At 55.6% G+C, this 26678-nt stretch overlaps 1 protein-coding gene across 1 annotated transcript; it reads left to right on the forward strand.

The window, feature by feature from the left end:
• The first annotated feature begins 3344 nt into the window (after window positions 1–3344).
• Window positions 3345–26615, forward strand: MNT (MAX network transcriptional repressor). Its single transcript, XM_021006967.2, is given in 8 exon segments — window positions 3345–3654; window positions 10742–10842; window positions 10844–10954; window positions 10956–11320; window positions 12005–12046; window positions 12279–12390; window positions 22079–22271; window positions 22436–26615. Coding segments are annotated over 8 exon segments (1677 nt in total). The 5' UTR covers window positions 3345–3581; the 3' UTR covers window positions 23116–26615.
• The last annotated feature ends 63 nt before the right edge of the window (window positions 26616–26678 follow it).

Consider the following 26678-nt stretch of genomic DNA (forward strand, 5'->3'; position numbering starts at 1 on the left):
GTAAGGCTGTTTGTTTTAAATAGCAATCGTCTCTTTTAAGCCCAGAAGCAGATGGGTTATTGGGGGCAAGAGAGAAGCCAGGACCAAATCCTCTTTTGACTCTGCTTCTGAGTGGCTCAGAACCCTCCTTTATTTTTGGTGATTATCTCTGAGAAGTGCTGTGGCCAAGGGATCCCATGTCCAACACGTAATGAGCTATGAGATCATGAAAACCACTTAGGGACCCAGAGCTTCAGCTTCCTCCAGTGAAATGGGGAGACTTCCAGAAGGAAAGCCTATGGAAGGGTGGGCTTATCAGCCTAGACTGTCTGTGAGAGCTGTTTTCCCCATCAGGGAGTGAGAAGAGGACTCACTGAATGTAGTGCCTGTGTGCATGGGACTTGTGCTCTCTGGAGTATTTCCCACATGGAAACCAAGGGCCCGAAGAAGGCTGGAGCAGGGTGAGTCTGGAAAGCAGGATGCTTGCTCAGAATAAGCAGCAGAGATGGTCTCAAGTAGAGCAAGGCCTTGGGTCACTACTGTAGAGTGTTCTATTTTGAACTAGAACTTTTTAGCTTTCCCCCCCTCTTCCTGCCCACAGCCCTGGGGTCCAGGGTCATTCCACTTCCTCTGAGGCTTTGGGATAGGCCAGGTCCTACTCCCCAGGCAAACTGCACACAGGCCTAATTTAAGCAGGAGACGTCTCAGGGAGAGAGACCTTGCCATAAGAGCAGGAGTGCCCAACCATTGAGCTATTCCTGCTTAGTTTCTCAGGGTCCTGTAGCTGCAGTGATGAGATAATAGGGGGTGGAAAGACTCAGTGTCTGACTTAAGCTTACAGATGGATGACCATGAACCTCAGTTTACTCATCTGTAAATTGGAAATAATACTTGCATTGATAACATCAGAAGTTTAATGTAAGGAAAGTAATTTGCAGATCTTAACGATAAAAACTGAACTGATTATAGTTTAGACGGTCGGATGACATCAGAAGTACACTGCTTTTGTAGTCAGGACAGTTGGATAAATTAACTGGTTCTGCCACTGACTCTGCGTCATTGGACCTTCACCTCCATGAGCTGTTTTCCTGGCTTAAGAAAATGAGGGAGTTGGACGAGAATTTGATTTTACAAAAGAGGAAACATGCAGAGAGAAGTGACTTGTCCCAGACAAGTTAGTGATATTCTAATGTGTTCCTGAGGATACAAAGAAAGGCAAAACAGCTCCTGCCCTCCAGAAGCTGACCATCTAAGGGGGCAGAAGTGGTAGATAGGTAGAAGACACTAAGGTCTTGTGATTTTAAGTCGAATTATCTACCCAAACCACCAGTGCCTTTGCCCCATCTGTGGCCAAAGCAGCTGCAGACCCGGGGGCTTGTAACATCCACCGGGAAAATGGTGCCAAGTTTCTTTCGGAAGTCCCATGTTTGTTTTTTGCCTGTCCCCTCCTAGACTAGGAGCTGTTCCTGGTACCCATATTCGATGGTGGGCAAAAGGGGATGGAGTTTGGTGCCAGGGCCCTGATCTGGCTTGGCCTGTCATTTTCCCATACAAATAGTGTCTGGAAAGATCCTCCACTGGACAAAATGGAAGTGGACAGGGTGCAGTTAGGTCTCAGCCCAGCCTTTCTGTTTTACAAATAAGGAAACTGAGGCGCAGAGAGCCTAAACGAGTTGGGTCTCGAAGGCGGCTGCTAGGCCACCGCTCTCGTCGCTGGACTGCGGTATGCCCTTTAGGTGGCTGTGGCTGCCCCCCTTTTCGGTGTTTCGAATGACTCGACGTCAGCTGCTTGGAAGCAGACGAGGGATTCGAGGTAAGAGACTCCGGCACGGACCTGGCCGCATAATGAGAATACAACCTTCTGCCCACTCGGGACCCTACCCCATTTATTATTCTTGCTGGGGGTGGCAGGGGACAGCCCCCAAACTGGGAGCCCGTAGACAGAGCCTTCCACCAGCACTGAGGGAGGCGAGTGAATCCCGAACGGGTCAGATCCCGCGCTGGGGGCTCCCCGGCCCCCGTGGGAGCAGGCCCAGAACCTCCTCGCGGTCAGTCACTTGGGGACCCCGGGGCCGGGGCGGGGTCAGGAATGGAGCCCGGCCTTCACCCCCGCGCGCCCCACCCTGAAGCCGCGCCGAGTGGCCCGAGTGGCCCGGGAGGGCAGGGCTTCCGCCCTCCACGTTGTTGTTCCTGAGGCTGGCCACGCCCCCTTCCCCCACCCCGGGCCTTGGACTCTCCCCTTCCCCTTTCCTCTCTCCTCCCCTTCTCATGTCCCAAGTCGGGGGCGGCCTCCGGCCGGGGTCGTCGGGGATGCCCCGCGAGCCAGATGCACGTGGGAAAAGGGAATACTCGGGGGTTCCTTGGGCTATGATCGGGGGGAGAATGAGGCTTAACAGGGGAGATGGGGGAGGGGGGTCTTCATTTCCTCGAGGGAATGGCAGGATGCCAACCACAAAGTGAGACCCCGGCTCGCCTGGTTCTCTCTCTTCGTCCCCATGGCCCCCTGCCCCAAGAGCTCATTTACCCTGGCGGGCACTGGCCCTTTAAACGGGTGGCCGACGGTGCGGGGTGTCCATGTGGAGCTGCTCCATGCCGTGTTGTCCTGCCCGCCCATTGGCCCGCGGCCCGCTGACGTCTACTAATGAAATGCGAACGCACTGCGGGGGGAGGATCGGCCGCAAAACCCGGGAGCGGATCGCTGCTCCATTCTTCCCCGCCCCCTCTCCCGGAGCTTCCTTTTGCCTGCCCCGCCCAGGGGCGGGGCACCGCGGGAATTGCAAAAGACTTGGGGGGGCGAGGGGAGTGGAGCAGGTTGCGGGGGGGGGGGAGCTCCGGCTACCAAAGGACTGAGGGGCCGAAGGTGTCCTTCCTTCTCTGTGCTACCACCTTAACGGAGCCCGTAGGGCGCTAGTGTAAGCATCAGACCCTTGCCTTCCTGTACACGGCGGGACCTGGAGTAGATCGTTGCCCAGCCTGGTCCTAGGCCCCCGAGATACCTGAGGGGCCGGGGCGAGAGGGGCTGCATTGGGAGGAGGAAGTGGAGCGTGGATGCCGGGGCCGCCCTTGCTTCGTCCAGCCCCGCCCCCGTCCACGTGTCCACGCGGCCGCCCGTCCGTAGGCGGGGTTTGCCCCACGGGGCTCCGCCCACCGCGAGGCGCCGCTCCTGAGCCTGGGCGGGCGGGGCTCCGGTCCGGGCTTTGGCGGCGGCCCCGGTGTAGTAGCGGGGGCGGCGGCCGGGGGCAGCGCGGCTGCTTCCCCTTGTTGTGTGTCGGTGCCTCCTCGCCATCTTGTTGCAAAGCCCTTTCTTGTCGGCGGGACTCGCGGGGGCCGCGGGGCGGGAGGCACCGGGCGGGAGGGGCGGGCGGGAGGGGCGGGAGGGAGGTGGCGCCGCCTCGGGGGGGTTCTAGGGCTGCACCCAAGCATTTTTTCCATTTTTATTTTTTTGCAACTCCCATTTTTGGGGGCCGCTTTTGGGGAGCATCTTTCCCGCGATCCCCCGGCTGAGTGCCCTGCGGCCCCCCAGGTCCGCCTGCCCGGTTGGCCGAAGCCCCCCGAGGCCCGCCCGCCCGCCTGCCCCGCGGCGCGCCCCCGCCGCCCGAGCGATGAGCATTGAGACGCTTCTGGAGGCGGCCCGCTTCCTGGAATGGCAAGCGCAGCAACAACAGAGAGCACGTGGTGAGCGGGCCGGGCTGGGCCCCGGGGGCACAGGGGGGGACCCTGGCCGGGGCGCGGGGGAGGCGGGGGCGAGGCCGCGCCGCGCACCCGCGCTGCCAGCTCCGGGAGTCATTAGCATTCTGCCGGGGGCCCCAGCTCCGCCCGCCACTTCTCCCCGCGGCCCCCACTTCTCGGGGTCCCCTCTCCCAGCGGGGGGCTGAGGGCAGGGGGCTTGGTCGTCAGGCGGCGAGGAGCCTCCGGCTGTCACCAGGCATACTGGGGGGATAGCGGGGGTCGGCGCGGGGGATGGAGCAGGGCGTGCATGCCCGGTGCGCGCGTCTGGGCGTGTGGTCTGATCGGAAGGGGATGCGGGGAGGTGCGCGTACACGGGTGTGCGTGTGTAGAGTACACGGGTGGGGGTAGGGATTACTCTACGCCGTGAGGCTCCCCTGCTTCCCAGGCCGTGGGGGCCCCCCGGCTGGGCTGCGCGCGGCTGGGGGCGGGGGCGGCCTTTGCAGAATGAAATGACATCGCTTGTCATATGATCCTGGGCCGGCCCCGCCTGACCCCGCCCCCCGAGCTGGGCTGGGGTGGACTTTGGGGGTCCGGGGTCCACAGGCGATCTGGAGACCTGGAGGGTCTCCCCGGATGCCGGGCAGACCCCTTCCCCCTTACTCCCCCTCTTCCTCAGTGTCGCGGGCCCCCTCCCGGTCCAGGTGGAATGTCGAGGGTCTGCGCGTTCCAAACTCGCTCTCGCCTGGAATGTTGCGTGTGTCTGTGTTCCAAGCTTGTTGGTTACTTGGGGCTGGTGACGTGGCCGCGCTCCGCCCCCGAACACGTGCACCGGGGACACTCCCGCTGGGGACTGGGCCGCTGCTACCTCCCTGCAGACCTAGGTTCCCGGAGCAGGGAAGGAGGGGTGGGGTAAGAGGCGGGGCTGAGGAGGGGGCCCAGCCCGGGACGACTGGGCCTGGGGCGGCTCCCTGGGAGAGCCTGGGGGAGGGAAGTGGCCTGACCCTTCCTTGCCTCTTCCCCCTCCCAGATTTCCTGCATTTATCTTGGGGTGATTGAAGGTAACCCCAGGATTCAAGGGCTATGTACTGAGAGATGGAGACCCTTGTCTGTTCTCATCAGTCGTTTCCCCTTCCCCTGCCCAGGGGGACTGGGCCCCTGACAAAGGGGGGGAGCAAAGGGGGTGGAGCATCTCCTTGGCACTGGGAGAAAGAGGGACCCATTTAATGTTCTGTCGCCCAGCTCCTAGGCCCCAGACTTATCCCCAGCCCTTAGACTCCCTGTTGGGAAGGAGGCTAAGGGAAGGAGTGGAAAAGATTTGTGTCCCTGGCTGAGTCTCTTTCTGGGCAGAAGGACATTCATTCTTCAGCCTCGGTCCTGCTTTGGAAATGCGTGCGTGCGTGCAGGATCTGGGTTCGCTCTCCCGGCCCCCCCTTTCGCGTCTCGCCCCTCCCCCCCGGCAAAAAAAAAAAAAGAAATCTTGCGCTCCAGTGCTCCCTTCCTTTCGCTCGGTGTCTATTGTTGCTTCTGTGATGAGTCATTCTGGAGGTTGTACGAGTGTTGTGTGTGCGTCTATGTTCAAGGCCTCGCCTGCAGAGAGAGAGAGAGAGAGAGAGAGAGAGAGAGAGAGAGAGAGAGAGAGAGAGAGAGTGTGTGTGTGTGTGTGTGTGTGTGTGTGTGTGTGCGCGCGCACGCGCGTGCATGCGTTCCAGAACCTCGGAGTCGGATGGGAACCTCTCCTGGGGCGGGAAGGGGGTGCTAGCCGAGTGACCGCCGCACCACACCGGCTGGTCTCTCAAGGTCAGAAGGATTTCCAGGGTCTGTGATCTGGATTGCTGGGGGCAGATCTGTTGGGGCTCTCCCTCCCTTTCTGCTATGCTCATACAAACATGGCTCCACTCTTCCCTCCAGTTCCCCAGCCAGGTCAGGGCCCGGCCTAGGTCATTCGGGTAGTACTGGGGTGTCGATGTTTGCTTGGTTTGGGAAGGGGCTTGGCCCAGCTGGTTCTCCCCTTCACTCTTCTCCCCACCCCCCCTGTATTTTTGTGGTATAGATGTCTGTGGTCCCTGAAGTTTCCTGAGGACCCCGTACTCAGATAGATGCAGCTTAAAAGAGGAGGCAGAGAGAGAGAGCTGAGGTCCATTCTTTCCTTTTCTCATCTCCTGCAGAGTGCTTTCTCAATACTGTCGCACCTGGACTCACTCACAGACACTTATGGAGAAGTGCCAAGCAGAACTCTTGGAGAGAGTCCAATAGCTATCCAGAGGGTTAAGGGGAGCCGAAGGCTTCTGTCGCTCCCGCCCTTGCTCTGGGAAGGTGTGGACAGCAGGAGGTGGGGGAACCTTGTGGTTCTCTGGCCCGTGAGTCCATACCAGGGCTCATGTCCACATCTGCCTGTCGCCAGTGTCTCACTAGAATTCCCCACCTTAGAAGGCAATGGAGAAAAAAGTCTGTCTTCAGGGTCAGTTCAGAGAGATCCAGCCTAGTAGAGGGAGTCTGTGTGTTTGGGTAGCCTTTGGTCCAAGAGTCAAAGCTAAAGGCAGGGACACCAGAGGTCAAGCCATCCCTCCTTCTGCCTCTTAACATTCTGTGTCTCCCCACTCTTGGGGTGGGGAAGGTAGAGGAGCAGTGGGCTGTGGTCTGGACCCCAGGATTGTTGAGAATTCAGGCTGGACAGCCATCCTCTTCCGCCCTGGTCTTTTACATAGACTGCCTTTCCAGCTCCCAAAGGGACCTCCTCGCTGGTACCCCCACAATTCCAGCCCAAACGTCCTCTCTACCTAGAGGAAACAATTGGGTTCCTCTGTGACCCCTTGGGGTGCTAGGTGCTCACCAAACTAACCAAGGTCTCTGATGAGATATGTTTGGTTCTCCATGGTGCCTGGACAGAACCCTTGCCCAGGCCTCTGGGCCTTCATTTGTGGGGGTGGATTAAAAACTGACCTGGCTGGACAGAACCATGGGGATTCATATTTTTAAGAGGAAGAGTAGGGTTAATTCAGTACCTATTAAATACCTAATATGTTCAGGTCCTAGGGGAGGCACAGTTTAATTAAGATACATTGTCTACTCAATGGAGCAGACAGTGGAAGGTCTAAGACATAGATTGAAGGTCAGAGAAGTGTGAAACTGAGCCCCTCATTCAAACTGAGGTATTCAGGATGGGAAACCTGTGGCATCTGGCCCTGTGGGTCCTCTTTGACTAAATCCAAACTTCACAGAACAAATCCCATTAATAAGAGGATTTGTTCTGTAAAACTTGGACTCCATCAAAAGGCCACACCCTCTGGCCTGGAGGCTGCAGGTTCCCCACCCCTGTATAAGACCATTAACCGTGCAGAGGCCAACACTGGGCCAAGATGGCTTCGGCCTCTTCCAGAATCATCCACATTACTTGCATGGATCTAGATCTTCAGTTTGCAGAGTGCTCTCTGTACGTTATCTCCCTTTGTCTGCCCCACAACCCTGGGAGGCTGGAGCAACTCTTATCCCTCATTTTACAGATGAGGAGATTGCCTGGGCTGGGTGAGGTTACTCTGGGCCCATGGCTAAGGTGGAATCTGAATCCAGATCTTCCTGACTTTCATGTCCAGTCAACCCCAGTCTGCTATACCAGATTGCCTCAGTGGTCTTAGAATTTCCATGTTAGGAGGTCATCAGGCTCAGTCTCTGCCAAAGCATGACCCTACAACAGCGCCCTCCCTTGGAAGACCAGATGCCATGATGCTTCTCTCCCTGCTCATCTCAGTGTGCCCTTTGGAGCCAGAAAGACTCGTCTCCAATACTTATAGTTGTGCAGCCCTGGGGGAGTCACTTGAGTCTCTGGGGTACCGTTTCCTCATCTGTAAAAGAAGCAACTTGGACTAGTTGAACTAGATACCCCTCCCTAGCTCTTATGAGGTCCTGGTGACTGAGACCACCTGCCCCAACACCATCCTTTAGGACCATGGACTGGAGAGGCAGAGAAGGAAGGGTCTGTGCCTAGGGATACAGAGTGTTTGTATGTGTGTGTGTGTGTGTGTGTGTGTGTGTGTGTGTGTGTGTGTGTGTGTGTGTGTGTTGGTGACAGTGCCTCTCTGTGTAGGGAGGAAGGATGGATGGTGTTTAAGCCCAGCTATCTCTGCCAAGAGTGCTTGGGCTCACCATGGTCCTTACTTTCCAAGGGGCAGGGGAAGGAATGAGAGAAGTTTATGAGCTGGGCATCTAGGGTGGGGAGGGCGGAGACACTTGCACAAAACTTTGAAGGTTGCACTCTGGGTCCCCAGAAATCATCCTACTTCCTCTGCACTACCCTAACATCAGAGGCAGGGCTGCCCCGGCATTTTACACAGCACACATCTTGGATGTACGTGGCTGTTTGCATGGTGTGTCTCTTATTTGACCATGAGTCCCTTGAGGGGCAGGGACCATCTTTTAGTCTTTGCGATCCCAACAGTTAGCATGGGGCCTGGTGCTTGTTGACTGCTTCATTAAGGCTGGGGAAGGTCATGTAGGGGTGCTGGGTGTCTTGGCTTGTCCTGACTTTACCGTAGCTAGTGGTGGTCAAGATCCTTGACTCAAGTCTTTAGCCTCTTTGAATTGTTAGTTTTGAAGAATGAGGGGAGGAGGAGGTGGGACTAAAGGAATATAGAGGGGGCAGATTGGGGAGCACCTGGCCTATTGAAAATCCTGCCCCTTCTCCCAGACCAAGCCTGAAGATGCCAGGTTCTTCTTTTTGGCTGAGGAGCAAGAGGTGGACTTATCCCAAGTTGAGTTAGCCACGTTGGTCCATGAGAATTTCGGAAGGGCCCCTTCCATGTAGATTGCTTGAAAGAGGCAGGAAACTGAGGCAGAGAGTAGAAAAGGGTTGGGTATAATAAAGGATGTGTGTTTGGGGACCGTGAAGGCCGGGTTCTCTCTCCTTCCTCCTTTCCCTTCCTGCTTCCCTTCTCTTCCCTCCTCCCCCTCTCCCCCAATGTGGTGGTGCTCTACAGAACAGCTCAAGGGGGAGGAGTGGAACACACAGGCACGCGCGCGCGCGCACGCACACACACACACACACACACACACACACACACACACACACACATATCTTATCAAAGAGCTAAGTCCTGCCTGTCTGTTGGGAAGCCACTGAGTACTGTCCAGTTATGAACTGTTCCCCTTTCCTTTCCTTCTCCTCCCAGAAGGAGGAGGGATTGGATACTAGAAGACTGGGGTCTCTGATTGGCCAAGGCACCTCCTCCTGCTCCTCCAGCTTCTGTGGGCCCCTCTGGCCAAAGAGCAATTCCAGAGCAATCCTGGCTGCCCCCCCCCCATGTTTCTCAGCTCTGCCTCTGAGCCTGCCTCCCTGGGGTGGCATGTTTGAGGCGTGTCTCAGCACACATGCAAATGACCTGCCGTGCTAGTCGGCTCCTCCTGTCTCCTGTCACCGCCCCCAACCCTGGGTTTCCAGGGCACTCAGGGCAGGGTGACCTGGTAATCTGGCCCACAGCCAGAGGAGAAGTAGCAGGAAAAAAAGCCCAGCCAGGTGGGAGGAGCCAGGGGATCCCAGGGCAGCCTCAGTGAGCCAGGGGGCATTCCTCCACCTCCCCTGTTCCACTCCCCAGATTCAAAGGGCAGGGGTTTGGGAGAGGCCTCCAGGCCAGCCTTGTGCTCGTTTCTGTACTGGGGTGGAGGTGCCTGGGTTCACTGTCCTGCTCTGCTCTTGTGCCTCCCGCCTGCATGGCTAAGTCAACCTGGCATATTCTCTCCCTTTCCTGGACCTGCACTCCCAGAGGAGGAGAAAACAAAAAAACCCAACCTAGTGCTGCAGGTCTGGTCTCATGATTCTTTCCAGCCACCCCTGGGAACTGTTCAGAGGCTTCCCCAGCCTTTGGGTGGAGGAGGAGCTGCTGCTTCTCTAAGTGCATTGGACCCTGAGAGGGCAGAAGAGTCATTCCTCACTTCCTCTTTGAGATCTGATCGTGGGGCCAAGAGCTCCAGGCTTAGGAGGCAGAAGACTTGGCTTCAACGTCCTGCTTTAGCCCCTTACTTCCTGGCTGTGTGACCCTGGGCAAGTCAATTCCTCTGAACTTCTCTGCATCCCTAAAATGCTTCCCCAGCCTCCCTCGAAGGATTGTTGTGAGAAGAAGTAATAATAGCAGTTCTTTTTTATTAGGTTTGCAACACAGATTCCAAACGTTATCTCATGTGATCAGAGAATCACATGAGATGATGGACGTGGAAATGCTTTAGGGGGAAAATCATAAAATGCTCGATAAATGTTATCAATACTCTGATAACTTTGGAGGAGGCAGTTCAGCCTTATGGAAAGGGCACCAGACTGTAGGAAACCAGGGTTCTAATCATTCTATCTCCAAGCATTCTTTGTGGGAGAGGGCCTGGAGGCAACCAGGCAGTAGAAGTATAGACAGAATATACACAAGATGAATCCACTGTAGGGGGGCGGGGAGGGTCAAGGAAGGCTTCTCTGAAGAGGAGGTGCTGCCAGAGCTGAGTCAGCTCACTTCTGTCCTCTTGCTTTGGTTTCCCCATTTGTAAAATGAGGGATAGAGCTGGCTTTGCATGACCTCAGAGCTCCCTTCTCATCTCACTTTCTCTGCTCCTACATAAGCCTGATAGCACCGAGGAGCCTGGGAGGAGACCTGGGTCTGTCATTTATCCAGTCCAAACCTTAGTTTTCTAATCTGTGAGATGAAGCTGAGAAGCCTTGTGTTGTTGGGAGAAAAGAATTTTGGGACTAGGGGATGGTCCAGTGGATAGAGCCTGGGGCTTGGAATCAGGAAGACCTCAATTCAGATCCTACCTTGTTAGCTGAGTGACCCCTAGGTAAGTCACTTAGGCTTTGCCTCGGTTTCCTCAAGTGCAGCACTCACCTCCTAGGATTGTCGTGAGGATCACATAAGCTAAGATTTGTGAAGTGCTCTGTGACGTGCTGAACGTGCCTATTAGGTGCTTAATAAATGCTTGATTTCCCCCTGCCCCCATGCTCGTTGCCTTTGGTAGCCTCCTGTCCCCAGCTGCGGAGGAGGGTGGTCAGTGCCTTGCCTTGGGCCCTGGTAGCCTGGCCCCTGGGTTGAGCTTGCCGGGTCTTTGTTCTTTCTCACCCATGTAGAGGAACATGAGAAACATCGGTTGGAGCGGGAGCGGGAGCAGAAGGCCAACGCCACGAGGGTTAATCATATGCTGCCCCCTGAAGAACCCCGGATTGAGGCCCCCCCCGCTTCCCTTGTCCCCTCCAGCTCCACCACCTGCCCCCCCACCCCCTCTGGCCACCCCAGTGACTGTCATCCCCATCCCTGTGGTGACAGGCTCCCCACAGCCAATGCTGCCCCCCACCCCCCTTACCCTTGCCCCCTGCCCAGCCGCTAACCCTAGCCCCACGCCAGCCAGCCTTGGTCAGCGCACCTGGACTCAGTATCAAGGACCCCATCCCCCCACTCCCCAGGCCACCAGCCACTGCCACCCCACTCCTGCCGGACTCGAAGGGCACCGCCGCACCTACAGGCAGCCCCAAACCCCTGCAGCCCTTCCCCACACCCATCCTGACCATCGCCCAGCACCACGTGGTCCAGCAACCCATTCAGCCTCAGCTGCCACCCCCGCAGCCACCTCCACCAGCCACACTGGCTGCTCTGAAGTTGGCGCCTGCTGAGGAGGTGAAGCACAGCGAGCAGAAGAAGCGGCCAGGGGGGTGAGTGAGACGGCAGTGTGGGCCCCCAGGGTGGGCAAGAGGGTCAAAGGGAGAGTTCACTCTCCAAAGGTCTTCTCAGGTGTACCTTGAGCTCTGGGCAGCCTGACCCTTTCCCTCAGCTTTAACCCTCCCAAAAAGCCCTTCTGAGAGGGATGGTTGCCGAAAACCTCCACCCATCACCTACAATTTTAATTCAGCAAGCATTTAGTAAGCTTAATAAATGCTGAGCGTTCAGAGACAAAACAAACCCAATTTCTGTCCAGGAGTTTTGAGTCTTAATTGGACAGAATAGAATATACACAGAGAAGTCAGTGTAAAGTACTGTCACAAAGACAGGTCACTAAAAGGGTGATGCCAGGCTTGGGGGTGAGAAGGAATCTTGGAGGCCTGGACACCTGAGTGAAGCTACTGGTTCAGAGAGTCCAGTGAGGGAATGCATTCCTTCTAGGTAGGGAGACAGTCTGTGAAAGCAGTGAGAATGTCGGGTTAAGCTGTCCAGTTTGCAGCGTGGTCGGGTTAAGCTGTCCAGTTTGCAGCGTGGAGTTTGAAGAGGAATAATCAGAGATGATTATTCCCAGTACCTTCTGCCCCTCAGAGGGCAGACCGCCTTTTCACACTTGGAGGGTGGGACTAGGCCCAGAAAGCCGCCGGCTTCCTCACCCCTGCCGTCTGTCTGGGTTGCAGGATCGGGACCAGGGAAGTTCACAACAAATTGGAGAAGAACAGGTGTGTATCTGGTGTCCTGGCCCCCTTTCCCCGGACCCTGTCTCCCATCTGCCTGCTGCCAGTCCCCGGCTAACAGATCCAAGCTTTTGCCTCTCTTCGTTGCTTCCCCTCCCCCCAAATCGATGGTCCGACAGCCCGTGCCATTGCCCCTTACCCACAGCCCAGACAGCCAACCAACCCCTGCAGCTGACCAACTTGCATCCTCTTCCTCCCTCCCATCCCCATCCCCTAGGCGGGCCCATCTGAAGGAATGCTTTGAGACTCTGAAACGGAACATCCCCAATGTGGATGATAAGAAAACGTCCAATCTAAGTGTCCTCCGCAGTGCCCTGAGATACATTCAGGTATTGGACTTTGGGGGGAGGCAGGACTGTTTGGGGGCCTGCCAGATGTTGGGGAAGGAAGCATTTTAAGGACGGGTTTATGCCAGCCCATGCCCCTTTGTAGCCGGAATGTGGATTAGGTGGTGGCCGAGCAGCCTGCGTGTGTTTGGGATGTGGAGAGGGCTCCGCTGGAGGCTCCGGGGGGGGGGGGAGTAGGGACGCTAGGCCTGGGCCTTAGGGTTAAAGGCGGGCTGGCAGAGCCGGCTGGGCCTATGCGAAGGCGGTGCAGCGGCGGCTGGAGCAGCTTCCTCTCCTTCCCCTGGGCTCCGGCTCCAGCGCCAGCTCCCGCTCCCCCTCCTTCTTTCCCCCTCCCTTCTCCACGCGGGCACTGAGCACATGGCCCGGGCTGGCGCTGACGTCAGCGGGGCTCCCTCCCTGCCGGGGGAAGGGAAGAGGAGGGGGAGGGGACTGGAGCAGCCAGCCAGCAGAGGCGGGCTGTGTGCAGCTGCAGCCGCAGCCGCGCAGGCTGGGGGAAGGGAGGGAGGAGAAGGCGACACCTAGCCGGGAAGGGCGGGGGAAGCTCTTGCACACCCCTGGAAGTGGGGGCACCCTCTTAATTGCAAAAGGAATCAGATGGGTGGGAGGGTGGGGCAGAGGCGAGAAAGTGACCGACAGGTTTTTGGGGAGGAGCAGCTAGGGCTAGTATGAGCCCCGGTTTTGGGGTCGGGCCGGTTCGCATCTCGGTTAACACGTTTGCCAGCTGTTTTGTGTGAGGCCCTTTCTCTGGCAGAGCCCCAGGGCCCTGCGCTTAATTGGGATGCAGTGATGCTGTCTATTACTTGTGTGACATTGGCAAGTCCCAACCTCTGGGCCCTTCCGTGCATCTATGAAATGAGCGGGTTGGACAAGATGCTGAGGTGCTTTCCAGCTCAAAATCAATGTTTCTCCCTGCTTGAGAGGGTTGTTGGGAGGAAAACACTTCTATTTTCAGACCTGAAAGCACTATATAAATGAGTTACTCTGTTGGGCCAGTTTCAGAATTTAAATAGGCCACTGACTCCGTCTCCTACCTCTCGTTTTAGCTAAGAAGCCCCCCTCTCTCTTGCAATGCCAGTTTTTCCAAACTGGACTTTTTTGTCCCAGGGCTTTTTGAGGCAGTGGGGGGGGGGTGTCGATGGTAGATCTCACTGGCTTAAATGAAGCGGGCTTACTGGGGTTGGAGTATGAATGGAGCAATCCGATCTTTGCCAGGACAAGAGTTGTAAGTAGGTTTCTCCGGGAGCCCTGGTCCTTTCCTAACCTTGCACCCAGGGGATTAAGGTCACACTGCAGGAATCCACCCTGATTGCGTCAGATACCTCTGAGCCAGGCAAAAAGAGCTGGACCTCGAGTCCTTCAGGGTGAGGGCAGTGTGTTGTAGCTGTAGGACAATTCCCACCCCTTTGTGCAGGCCAATGGTGGGTGGTGAGAAGGGAGTAGTTCTGGGACAGATTAACAGACTCATGGATTAAGCATTGCTAACCGATTTAGATGCTAGATTTGGATTTGGAGACAGGGGCCCCGGGTTCGAATTCCACTGAGGGATATTAACTAGATGGATGGGTGAGCTTCACCCCTTCTGACCCCAGTTTCCTCATCCTGGAAACAGGGGCATGGACTGACTGGATGGCCTCTGGGGTAGGTCCACTGGGCTCCAAAGCCACGATTCTGGAGCAGCCCCTTCTCTCCCTGAGATGAGAAACTTGGGGCCCTGGAGGTCGAAGCGTTATGTCTGAGCTTGCACAGTCCAGAAGGGTCTGAACTGCGATTCCACCTCGGGTCCTGCTCCCAGTGCGGGTCTCCCAGCCTCGGCTGCGGAGTCTGTCACTCTTCGCCCTTTAAAAATAACTCCCTTCTGCCCGAGAGGAACCCCCCCTCGCACCGCCCGCGCGCCGCGTCTCCACTGCAGTGGGGTGGGGGTGGGGGCACTCGAGCTGCCAGGCCCGCCAGATAAGACGGTTGCCATGGCAGCCGCGAGTCTCTGTCTCCCTGGAAACCGTCAGGGTCCCGCAGGTGTGCACGCGCTCATGGAGTGAAGGCGGGGAGTGGGGAGGGGAGCGGGAGGCGCGCGCCCGAGGCGAAGCGCCGTCGCGGAGCCGGCCCGGCTTGGGAGGAGCCCGGGGCTCCCTCCTTGCCCGCCCGGTGGGGGCGGAGCCTGCTCTGCTGTGACTTAGGTTGGAGGCCTGGGGGGAGGGGGGCATTTTCGGGGCTCGCTGGATTGACTGGGGAGAGGGCTAGGACTTGACGTCATTCTGCCTGTATCCCGTGGGCGCCGGGCTGGGGGACCTCGGCGGGCGGCCCCACCCCAGCATGGCCGTTAGGTTTAACGGCTGCTTCCGGCCGCTGGGTCCGCGGGGTCGCTGCTCTGATGTCACGGGGGCGGATTTTTTTTTTAAATTATCCTTTAATGCGCTGTGGCCCGGAGGATGCTCCTCTTCCTCTCCTCCCCCCTCTCCCGGCGTTCTTCCGGGCTGGGTGGGGGAAGGGGCGTCCGGCGGGCTGGCTTGAGTCCAAGGCGCTTCCCGGCACGGGTAGGGGGAGGAGCCAAGGTCTCTGATTGGCTGGGTGGGAATGAGCCGGGCTAGGGTGCGGGGGGGGGGGGTGCAGCAAATGGGCTGGCCGCCGTGACGTGACGCAGCAGAGCTAGGCTCCGCGTGGGAGCGCGCGTGCTCGCTGCACTGACTGGGGGAGGGCAGCCTGAGGTGGGGGAAACGTGATTGAAATTGACCATGACGGAGGAGGGAGGCAGAGAGGGCAGCTCTCGGAGGCCCAGCCCAGCCCGAGACCGTGTCAGATAGAGGGTTGAGTTGGAGGTCAGGGAAGGCCAGGCCGGTCTTTGCCCACGGCCAGTCCCACCTGCCAGGGGTATCGCGTCATCAGTCTACAAGCGTTTCATTAAGTCAGGCGCCGCCGAGGCTCCACGGGCACTTTTAACAAATGGGGAGGGAATAGAGGCCTAACTCGGAACCTTCTGGCAACGGCCCGGAGTGGGGGAGGGGCTTTCCCTAACTGGTCTCCCAGCGGACTCTGGATGGCAAGTTGAATCAGAAACCCTGGTTTTCCCCAATAACCTCCAACCTGATCCCAGTGTAATAATAATCATAAAAATAGCTAATAGCACTTAGGGCTGTAAGGATTGGGAAGCTCTTTACTAAAATTATTTCACCCTTACAACAAGGAAGGGGTGGGTTCTATTTTTACCCCCACTTTACAAATGAGGAAACTGAGGCAGACAAAAGTTAAGTAACCTGAATAGGGATACACAGCCAAGTAAGCTTCTGAGATTGGATTTGAACTCCTGCCCTCTAGTCCCAGGTCAAGTGTTTTCTCTACCTGCTGTACCACCTGTGTGCAAAACTGCAGCTGTTCTTCCTGAGCCTCTAGGAGCTCTGGCTGCCAGCCTGCTCTGGCTGCCAGCCTGTACTGGCTCTCTAGGAGGAGAGTGTGTGGAAAAGATTTAAGACATTGTAATGAAAAGGGGGCAAGCCAATGGTAGACTGAAGAATAAGAGTGGATCATTGGACCCTAGATTTAGAGCTGGAAGAGGCCTCAGATTATGTGATCCAAGACCCTCATTTCAGAGGGTAGGTGACTTGCCCAAGGCCACATAGGTAGTAAGCAACAAAGGCTGGATTTGAACTCAGGTCCTAGTAGTCCAAGCTCTCTTTGGTATGCCTGGATGCCCTCTGCCTCATCCTAATAGAAGAAAAATACACACACACACACACACACACACACACACACACGAAATATGTTCAAAAAATATATACAAAGCTGATACAAAGTAAACTTGAGGGTGAAGGCTGGGAGATCAAGAGGAGGTATGAGCTCTTGAGCTGAGGCTGGAAGGAAACCAGAGATTCCAAAAGGCAGAAGTGTATGAATAAACAAACACTTATGAAGAGTTTATAGGTACAAAGCACAGGCTCTGGGGAGAGGATTCCAGGCCTGTAGAGCACCCAAATGGGACATAGCAGATAGTCTCTGTCGACTGCATGGAGGAGAGATGCAAGATGGTGGTTTATAGGCATCTGCTGAGGGTTTTCTCAGGATGGGAAGACTTGAGTGTATAGACAGCAGAGAAGGAACCAGTGGATAGGGCTAGTTGAAGACAAGAGAGAGCTAGGTACCATCTATTGGAACAGACGGGATGGGATGGTAGCAACACATGTAAAGAGAGTGGAGTAACGGGAAGATGGTGGGAGGTGATGTCAGAGGAGTGTGAGGTGACCTGGATTTTTCTCAGGTCCTCAGCTAGTTGGGGGGAGTGCTATTGGTGGCTTGAATTGGGTCACAGATTTGGGAGGAGAAGGGGTCTTAAAAAACATGCATCATTTTACAAATGACACAAACCAAGATCATGTGAACTGCCCAGGTTCACACAGCCTGAAAGCATCTGGGGTGGCATTTTCACCCAGGCCTTCCTGAGTCCACATTTAGGGTCCCATCCACTCTCACTCTGCTGCTGCTCGGCTATGAGAAGAGGTTTAGAACATGGTCAGTATTGTGGTCAGTGGGATAGAGAATCGGTTAGCTGGGAGGTAAAGGATTGCCTTGTTTCAGTGAGGGCCCACTTGAGATAAGATAACACAAATTTGTAATGGACCCATTTAACCTCTTGTTGAAAAGATTAAAAAGGGAAAAAAAAAGCTAAGCAAAACCAGCCTACATGTGGACTGGGTCTGACAGGATTTGGAACATTCCACACCTGTCGTCCCCTACCTGTGCTAAGAATGGTGGAACTTCACCCTTCCTGGACCAATCTGGGCTGTTGAAATGTCCCCATATACCCTTTTGTCTCGTTTTTCTCATGTCCATTGTGGTAGACATCATGAGTACTGTCTTGCTAATTCTCCTGATTTCTCTCTGTGTCAGTTCACGGAAGAGAAAGTAGCTGGTATGAGGCACTGAATTGAACCTTGGCTTCTGTCCCACTTTAGACACTTGCTAGCTGACTGATCCCAGGCAAGTCACAGTTTTCACAGTTTATTCATCTGTAAGATGTGAGGTTGGCCACCATGGCCTCCAAACTAGTGTTCCTGAGACACATTCTTCTCTGTGGTCTTCAAGTATGGCAAGGGTTACAAAATAAATACAAGTCCTCATTCCCTATGTTGTGCTTGGGAAGTAGATGATACATGTGAAACTTGAAAAGTAATTGTATAAGAAAGTCTAACCAAGTGTTGAAAGGCACAGAGGGACAGCATTGTATAGTATAAAGAACTTGGCAGTCTGGCCCCACCTGGGCCTCAGTTTCTTCATTTGCAAAATATGGGGGTTGGATGACATGATGCTCAAGGCCACTCCCAGTTCTGGAGCCAGGAGCCTGATCCTTTTTCTGACCTTGAGTTTTCATCCGTGTAAATTGGGAATTATGGTATCCTACCTATTCCACAGAAGGTTTACAAGGAAATTACTTTGTAAACTGTCGCATTCTATAAAAAGGCAAGAAATTATTTTATCAATGAGAAGTTAATTTTCTTAGTGTGACATATGGGCTGTCACAGTTCAGAGATGACATTGGTGTAGACAGCAGTGCTCCAGGAAGGTTTCATAGAGAAGATGAGACTGAAGTTTGGGTTTTCAAAATGTTGGGTAAGGCTGGAACAGATGGAGGGGAAGGAGAGGCATGGGTTGGGGGGCGGTCCAAGCAGTGATCAGAGTGGGGAGCAGCTCTGCTGGGGGCTCAGCAGAGTGAATGGAAGGGGCTGAGTAGTGGAAGTTCAGGTGGGGGTCAAATGGTGATCAGGGTGGGAAGCAGCTCTGCTGAGGGGCAGCAGGAGTGAATGGACGGAAGGGGATGGACGTTGGTGGGGGGGGTGAGAACCTTGTGGACTTGATGCTGTCTGCAGGCCATTGGAGGTCAGTCCTGAAAAGTTCTGCAGTGGACAAGGAGAGCCTAGAATAATCTCGAAATGAAGACCTGGTGATTTCCTCAGAGTGGGTCCTCCCCTTGGGTATTCGGCAGATGTTATTTGGGTTGCTGTGATTTTAAAAATAACTGCATGGGCTCATTGGTAGAAATAAGAAAGGTAGGGGAAAGAGTCAGCTTTGAGGGCAGGATGGTGTGTCCCATTTGGGGTCTGTCTTGTTTGAAGGGTTGGTTCAGTAGAGGAGCAGAGATAAGCAGCCTTGTGGCAAGCTCAGACATGCTGCCATGTCTTTCTAGCTTGGAAGAACCCACCGGAATGATTATCGCTCCTGCTGGCATTCTCGTGTGGGAAGCCCAGAGGACATCAGGGCAGGCATGTTTGAGGGGTGCAAGAATAGCTGTCCTATGGGGCAGCAAGGTGGTGCAGTGGATAGAGCACCAGCCCTGGAGTCAGGAGGATCGGAGTTCAAATCTGGCCTCAGACACTTGACACTAGCTGTGTGACCCTGGGCAAGTCACTTACCTTAATTGCCTTGAAACACTTCCCCCCCCCTCAAAAAAAATAGCTTTTGTCGATGTTGTTTGTATAGCTTGGTGTAAAGTGTATGGAAATGGAAATCCAGTTCATTTGAAGTGGGACCTCCATATAAGCCCTGGTCTGATGCTTTCTCATGCCATGGAGATAGGTCTGTGAGGACCCTGGCTTCTCAGGGACATGCCAGTGAAACCCAAGCTCTGAGAGCTCTTAGCAAGATGGCGAGAGTTTGAATGAGGCTTGGCAGCAGAGCCAGCCTGGCTAAGTTTGGAAGGAGGCTCACCAGACTGGGCCACCAGGTGGGGGGCACCAGTGTTTTTGGCCACACTTTGTGAAACTGCCGATGAAGGTGTGTAGCAGCATTGGTTTTGCATTGGTAGTCGTTGGGTGCATTGAACTTGAACTCTAGATGAGGAAGCTGTGGTGGGGTCCCTCAAAGTCGCTGAGCCACCAGTACTGGAACGGAGGCTTAGCCGTGGGTTCCTTTTTCTCTGCCATGTTGTCTCTGGCAGTGTGAGGCGGGCAGATTAGTTAGAAGGCTATTTGTGGCAGTAGTCCAGATGTGAAGGGATAAGGATCTTCAGGTTAGGCGGGTGGCAGTGGGAGGGGGAAGGACCATCCAGAGAGCTGCAGGAGAGGATTCTTATTTTAAGATAGCTTTATACATTGATTTCTGAACATGTTCACACACACCACCCCTCCCCCATGCAGCCAGCCTTATTTCACGGAACAAAGATGAAGAAAGAAAGAAAAAGTTCCACAAAGCTGACCACCATGTGACCGTCTGATAGTCTGCGCCTCCCGCCTGTGCAGGGAAGGGAGGGAGAAAAACAAGTCTGAGGTCAAGGTGGCGTGTTCAGGTTTAGGTACGTCCTCCAAGTAAAAGCGACTGAAGATAAACACAGGGAAGTCGCCTGTAGTGGAAGCTACAGGAGTAAATGAGTTCTTTAAGGGCACATTAGGAGAGAGGGAGAGAAGTGTAGGCCCAAGGAGTCAGCCTTGAAGAAAATCCTCAGTCAAGAGGCAAGATGAACAGGAGGAACCCGCAGAGGGGGCACCAGGCGGTGTAATGGGCCCAAAGCCAGCTGAGGAGAAGGGCATGGTCTCTCAGGGTGGAATGCCCTCTTGGGGTCAGGAGGAAGCACTGGAGTTGTCCAGAGCGCCGTCCTTAGTGACACCTGGGAGAGTTGCTGCAGTTAGAGTGGTGAGAATGGAAGTCGGGGTGTGAGGCAGAGAATGGGAGGGAAAGGAAGGGGTTGGGACAGGGACAGACTCACCACGTGCAGAGGTGTGACTAGGGCAATGTGGAGGAGAAGGGCTGGTGATGGGAAAATACCTGTGTATGTTTGAAGGGCAGGGAGCTGGTGGGGAAAGAGATTGGAGATGCTTGAAAGGAGGGATGACTGGGAAGGAATTCCAGCCCACGTGGAGGGGTTGGATTTACTAAGGGCAGTGAGGAGCTTGGCATTAAGGTAGGTGGTGAGGTAATCTGCCTCATGTAGAATGGGGCAGTGGGGGCTTAAGGGGAGAGAAGATCTAGAATGGGCCTTTTGTGCACTACAAGAGAAGCAGCAGGATTAGCGGACCCCTGCTGTGACAGTGGGGTGGATACGGGAGGGCTGTACCCAGCCTGGGAGCAGGAACAGAAAAAAGAGATTATGGGATGCTGCCATTTCCAGCCCTGGATCAGTGGGCATGGTGAAAGGGGACAGGAAGTCAAAGGCAGAAAGTGGCCAGTTAAGAACTAAACCACTGTGCCCAAGGCACTGTGCTAGGCGGGGTCAGAGAAATTCAGAGCTGAATAAGAGAGTGGAACCTCTTATTCAGGGGAGATAATGCATCTTCACAAATCCTACCTAAAACAGATATAGAATGTGACTTAAGGTTGGAGGAAAGATTCTTTCCAACTGGGGTGAGGGAGTATATCAGGGAAGCCTTCGTGGAGGAAGAGATACTGAATTTCATCAAGGTAGGCAGGGCAGGGGCAAGATACTGTGGACATAAGGAATAGCTAAGGCATGGAGGCAGAAAAATATGAGATAGGGTGAAGAGTTAATGTAGCCGAGAGTGGGTGATGGGAATGTGAAAGAAGATTGCAAGAGTTAGGTGGCACCAGAGGAGGGATGAATGAGCTGATAGGTAGGAAGTCATGGTTTGGGAGGGGGCCCTCTGAGGTCAGTGCCATGCTGTGCCCAGGAAAGATGCCAGGTGCTGCAGAGCTGATGATAAAAATGATACCTTCCCTGCCCTCAGGGAGCCTTATGTCCTACTGACCCTCCAGTGACCTGGCTGGCAGATAGCTGGTAGCCGGTAGAGATAAAAGAAAGGCAGGAAAAGGGAGTGATTGAAAAGTCAGAGTGTGGGTCAACGGCAATGAAGAGTGGAGAACAGAGGCTCCTTGAGGGCAGGGACGTATTCCTGGTGGTGGTGTCTTGGTAGCCCTAGAGTCCAAGCACACTGTAAATGCTTTTTGTTTTGTTTTGTTTTGTTTTTGGTTGGGCAATGGGGGTTAAGTGACTTGCCCAGGGTCACACAGCTAGTAGGTGTTATATATCTGAGGCTGGATTTGAACTCAGGTCCTCCTGAATCCAGGGCTGGTGCTGTATCCACTGCGCCGCCTAGCTGCCCCCACACTGTAAATGCTTAAATATTTGCAGACTTGAGGTTGCTGGGATTCTAGTTTAGGACAGAGTAAAAGGTACAGGCATCAAGAGAAGCTGGGATTGGGGGTCAGGGAGAGGCTTTCTGAGGGTGAGAACATAAATTGCAGGCTTCAGGTGTAAGGAACCAGAGAAAAGATGGTGCTTGAATCTTGGGGAGACTGCCCTAGAATAGGGAGGGGGGCAGAAGAAGGGAGCACCAGGCCCACCCTCACCCCTGTTGAGCTGGGGCCACAGATACCCTTTACAGATATGGGCAGTAGGCAATGCATTACCTTCATGAGAAAGCCGAGGCTCTAGGGAAACAACTCCCATCCTCACGCATCCCAGACCTGGCCCCTGAGAGGTTCACAGTGGGACTCCCGAAGTCTAGTGTCTGGGTTTTGTGCCTGGGGTCATGTCCCCAGGTAAAATTGGTGAAGCAGGTGAAGCTTGACCCCTTCCCAGCTGCCTCTTTAGCAGCTCCCCTTTCCCCCACCACGGAAGCGTTGCATCTTTGTTATCCAGCCTGCTGTTGGGGCGTCCCTTTGTCCCTCTGTGTGGGCAGTCGTCCACTCAGGTGCCGAGCGTGACTCCGTGTGTCCCCAACTCCTCGTCCTTCAGACGCTGAAACGGAAGGAGAAGGAGTACGAACATGAGATGGAGCGGCTGGCCCGGGAGAAGATCGCCACACAGCAGCAGCTGACAGAGCTGAAGCGCGAGCTGAGCCAGTGGATGGACGCGCTGGAGATGGAGCGGGTGCTGCGGCAGGCAGGGCAGCCCGAGGACGACCAGGCCTCCACCTCCACTGCGTCAGGTACCCTTGCCCATGCCCATCCCCCGGCCCCCCACTCTGGGGCTCCAGTGTCCCCTCTGGCCTCCCTTCTCCTCCAAGACAGCCTTAGTTTTCTTGCTGCCCCCTGACCCTGTTCCCTTCTCCTTCTCTCTTCCTCTCCTGGCCTGTCCACTGCCCCCTAACAGAAGGCGAGGACAACATAGATGAAGACATGGAGGATGACCGGTCAGCCGTGGGGCTGCCCAGGCTGAGCCAGCGGCCACAACCTGAGCTCCTGAAACCAGCTCCCCTGCCTCCTGGCACGGCCCCTGCTGCTCCGGCCCCTCCCTCCCACCCTGCGGCTCTGCAGCAGAAGCCCCCCCCTGCAGCAGCAGCCGCCCAGACCCTGGTGCCAGCCCCCGCCCACCTCGTGGCCACGGCGGGAGGGGGCTCGACGGTCATCGCTCACACGGCCACCACCCACGCCTCAGTCATCCAGACTGTGAACCATGTGCTTCAGGGCCCGGGGGGCAAGCACATTGCCCACATCGCCCCCTCGGCCCCCAGCCCCGTGCAGCTGGCGCCCGCCACACCCCCCATTGGCCACATTACTGTCCACCCTGCGGCCCTCAACCACGTGGCCCACCTGGGCTCCCAGCTGCCCCTGTACCCACAGCCGGTGGCCGTGAGCCACATCGCCCACACCCTCTCCCACCAGCAAGTCAATGGCACGGGTGGTCTGGGGCCGCCAGCCACGGTCATGGCCAAGCCGGCTGTGGGTGCCCAGGTGGTCCATCACCCTCAGCTAGTGGGCCAGACGGTCCTAAATCCAGTGACCATGGTCACCATGCCATCCTTCCCCGTCAGCACCCTGAAGCTGGCCTGAAGGGGGTGCCACTTGGAGGTCCCTGGCACCACCCCCACCAAGCAGCTCCTCACATTCCAGCCCGGCTCCCTCCCCTGCCCTCAGGAGAAGGGCAGAGTGCAGAGACTAAGCCCAGAGGGAGAAGAGAAAGGATGGGGGCAGGCCCTGCTCCCGACTCTGAGCTGGGCCAGAAGGGCACCGGGGAAAAGGCCTGGCCCTGCTGCATTTGGACTTGACAAAAAACCCAAGAGACACTTTGGTGAGCGTGGTCCCTGTGGCTCTGGTGGCTGCCTCGATTTCCGTTCTCGTCCCATTCTGTCCCTGCCTCGCCTCCCCTCGGTGTAATCAGTGAGCTGTGGATGTGATGTACTTGGTTTTCGTCCCTTGTCCCTCCCTCTTTCCCGTCCCCCCTCATGTGCTGCTGATGCTGCTATTGCTCTGGAGGGTGAGGCGGCTGAGCTCTGGGGGCCCTCCCCCCCCCACCCCCCGGGGGGGGGCTCTCTAGCCAGGCCTGGGCCAGGGTTGTGCTGTGGAGGTCATTTTGTCCAGATAACCATTACGTGGAGATCTGGGGTGGGGGCTGCTGTGAACACAGTGATGGGAAGCAGACGGTTCAGTGGGCCAGAGGAGCTGGGTGGGATATGGGCCCCAATATCTGGGGGTGCCCCCAACACCCTTTCCCTCAGCCCACACTACAGTCTGATTGATCCATCTGAGGTCACTGTGATTTGTTACAGTAGAAACTATTTAAGACAATTCTCTACTAATAATAAACCAAATGAAAGAGAAAACCAGGGAGATTCCCGTGGGGGTTTATTGCTGGTGTGTTCTTCTGCCCCCCACTCCACTTCCCAAACCCCTGACCCCTGCTCTTGAGGAAGATACAGTGACTGACTGACCTTAGGATGCCAGACTGACTTGGGGTCTCTGGGGTGGGCCCTGTATAGTCCCTATGGATCTGGGCCTCCCTAGCCCTGGTGTGGGTGGAGATTCAGAGATACAGCCCGAGAGCTCGTCCCTGGACCTGGATCCTTCCCTTCTCTCCGGTCTCCTCTGGGCCCTCTCCCCCAGACAGATCCTTTCAGGGATAGGGAAGAGAGAAGGAGCATGGGAGGAGGGAGGCCAGGGTCTGGATCCACAGCTGGGAGTGAAGAGGCTCCGCACCTCCCGAGTCCCCTCTCCTTCCCTCTGCTCCGATATGTGCAGTTGTAACTGGTGGACACGTGTGCATGTGTGTGTCTGTGCATGCTCAGTCTGTGTGCATATGTCCGTGTGCAGGTATGCGTGTGTGTTTCTTGGTGCTCCCCCTCCCCCGCATTGAATTTGAGGAAGGGCTTTGTGGTTTGGGTTCTGGGGTCCTGGGGTCCTAGATTCTTCTCTGGGCTGAGTTTAGGAGACCCTTTGGCCAGATGGTGACGACCATGGGGAGGTGACGCTGCAATGATGACCCCACTCCCAGCTCTTACATAGGTGCAAGAGTCCTAGGTCCTGGGAAGGACTGGGGATCACATCAGAAACTGGCCTTTTTGACATTAAGACTAAATAATGGGCAGTGACTGTAGCCTGGACCCTCCGTTTCCTTCTCTGGTTCTCCTCTTGTACCTTCCTGCACCCTGCTTTCTTTCACCTCTCTGGTTTACTTTTGATGCTTCGGACTGAGCCTGGGGAACAGTCACTTTAGCATCCTGCTGCCTCAGTTTCTCCCTGAGGATGGCTCTCAGGCATTCCTCCAGAGGGGAAAGAAGGGGAAAGAGCTTGCCCAGACCTCTGCCCTGTCCCCCCCAACCCCAGCTCCCAAAGAGCTAGGGCTAGGAATGGGGCTTAGGATGGGGGAGGGAGGGGCCTGCTTCCCCCAGCCCTCCCCACTAGTGAGTCTACCTTGGACTAGCTTTGGTTTCTCGTCTCTTTTCACATAGTTATTACAAGTGACCTTGTGTAAAACACATGCGCATACATGTACACTCAGATACCCATTTAGGCACATCTATATTCATATACTAGTTGCCTTCATGGGAGCTGTTTGGCAAGGTATCCTAAGGATAGAGTCCAGCACCAGGCATGTGCCCTTGGGGAGAAGGCACTGTAGGGAGGCCTTAGGCCCCCTACGTTTTATGGAGGCTGTGTTGGCTAGGTATGGTGTCTTGGGTGTCAGGTCAGAAGAATGGGCAATGCAATCACCTCAAAGACCCCAAAGTGGATCTGCCTGGAAGGCAGCCCTAATTGCTTCCAGACCCCCTTTCAGTTCCCTCTTTGGACTGGGAGATTTTAGGCAGTTCCTTCCTCTGCCTTTTGGGGAATGTACAGGCAGGCCGTTCCATTCAGTGCCTGGCCTTGGGAGAGAGGCTGGCCTAGATGGTACCAGCACACATTACTCATGCCCAGCTTCCCTCCTGGCTGTAGCCTCCGCCCGGTGGCCTCCACCCCGAGTCCTTAGCTCCACTTTGTCCTCTGTGGGGCAGCCTTGTAGGCAGTAGGCCCTTGGGGGCGGGGCGGGGCAGGGTGGGAGGGTATGGAGGCAGAGGTGGCTCTGTCGAGAGAGTTGGATGGGGAGACTTGGCTCTCCGGCCTCTCCTCTCCTCCTTCCCTTCCCCCTCTGTCAGCCATGTCAGCCACGCCAGCCACGCAGCACTCATGGCCAGACGAGAATGGAATCGAAATTGTGCCTCCCCCCACTCTCTGGGGTTTGTGCCCAGATACTTATCCAGCCCGCAAGGCACTTGGGGCGGGCGGGGGTCTGTGTCGTGCCAACTGTGTCCTGAGTGGCTCTGGTGGGTGTCCTTGGTGTTGTGTTCTGTTGTTTCCTGGTGAACGCTGTGATGCTGTACCACTGGGGGCTGTTGTCCCCCTGCTTCCCCAGCCTCATCCTTGTGGAGTATCTCCTTCAGCAGCCACCAGGCCTAGCCCTGGCCCTCCCCGCCCCACCCTTGGGGATACTGAGCCCTGCCTTTCTCCCCAGACCTTCTGACTTGGGACACACACACATACACACTCACACAGACGCCCACAGACACTCACACATCTTACCTCTCATGCTTATTTTATTTTTTTATGTTCTCTAAGTGACTCACTGGCTGGGAGTCTTTACCTCGATGGGCTCGGGTCCTCAGGGGGCTGGGGAGGAGGGGCCAGTGGGCAGGGTGAGCACAGTGGGGTGCTTTGGGGGCCACACTTAGGCCCTGCCCTCTCCAGGATGAGCCCCCCGTCCCTCCTCAGGGTGCACCCCCCCTCCCCAAAGAGGTGGCCCTTGTTTACAGTGAGGACTCGGTCACTGTGTCTCTGTTTCCGGATATCTGAACCCTCAAGACCCCGGACTGTAGAGATTTTTATGTGTTTGGATACATCTGCTGTGTGAAAAAAATCAAACAAAAAAACCCTACAAAAACCCTAATTTTGTACATATTGTATTTTTACTATTGAGCTGTATTCTAGTGGCTGTTCATGCTCTAAGACTTTAGGTATCGGGACATGAATACTCCCCATGTAAAAGCACTTGCCTGGAATAAAACAATGAAACAAATAAACCTGCACTGAAACGTGAGTTGGGGGCTTGCAGACACCCCATTTTATTGGGGGTGGGAGTGGGG

The sequence above is a fragment of the Phascolarctos cinereus genome, unplaced genomic scaffold, assembly GCF_003287225.1.
Source record: "Phascolarctos cinereus isolate Bilbo 61053 unplaced genomic scaffold, phaCin_HiC Scaffold_5;HRSCAF=322, whole genome shotgun sequence".
Classification (NCBI taxonomy): domain Eukaryota; kingdom Metazoa; phylum Chordata; class Mammalia; order Diprotodontia; family Phascolarctidae; genus Phascolarctos; species Phascolarctos cinereus.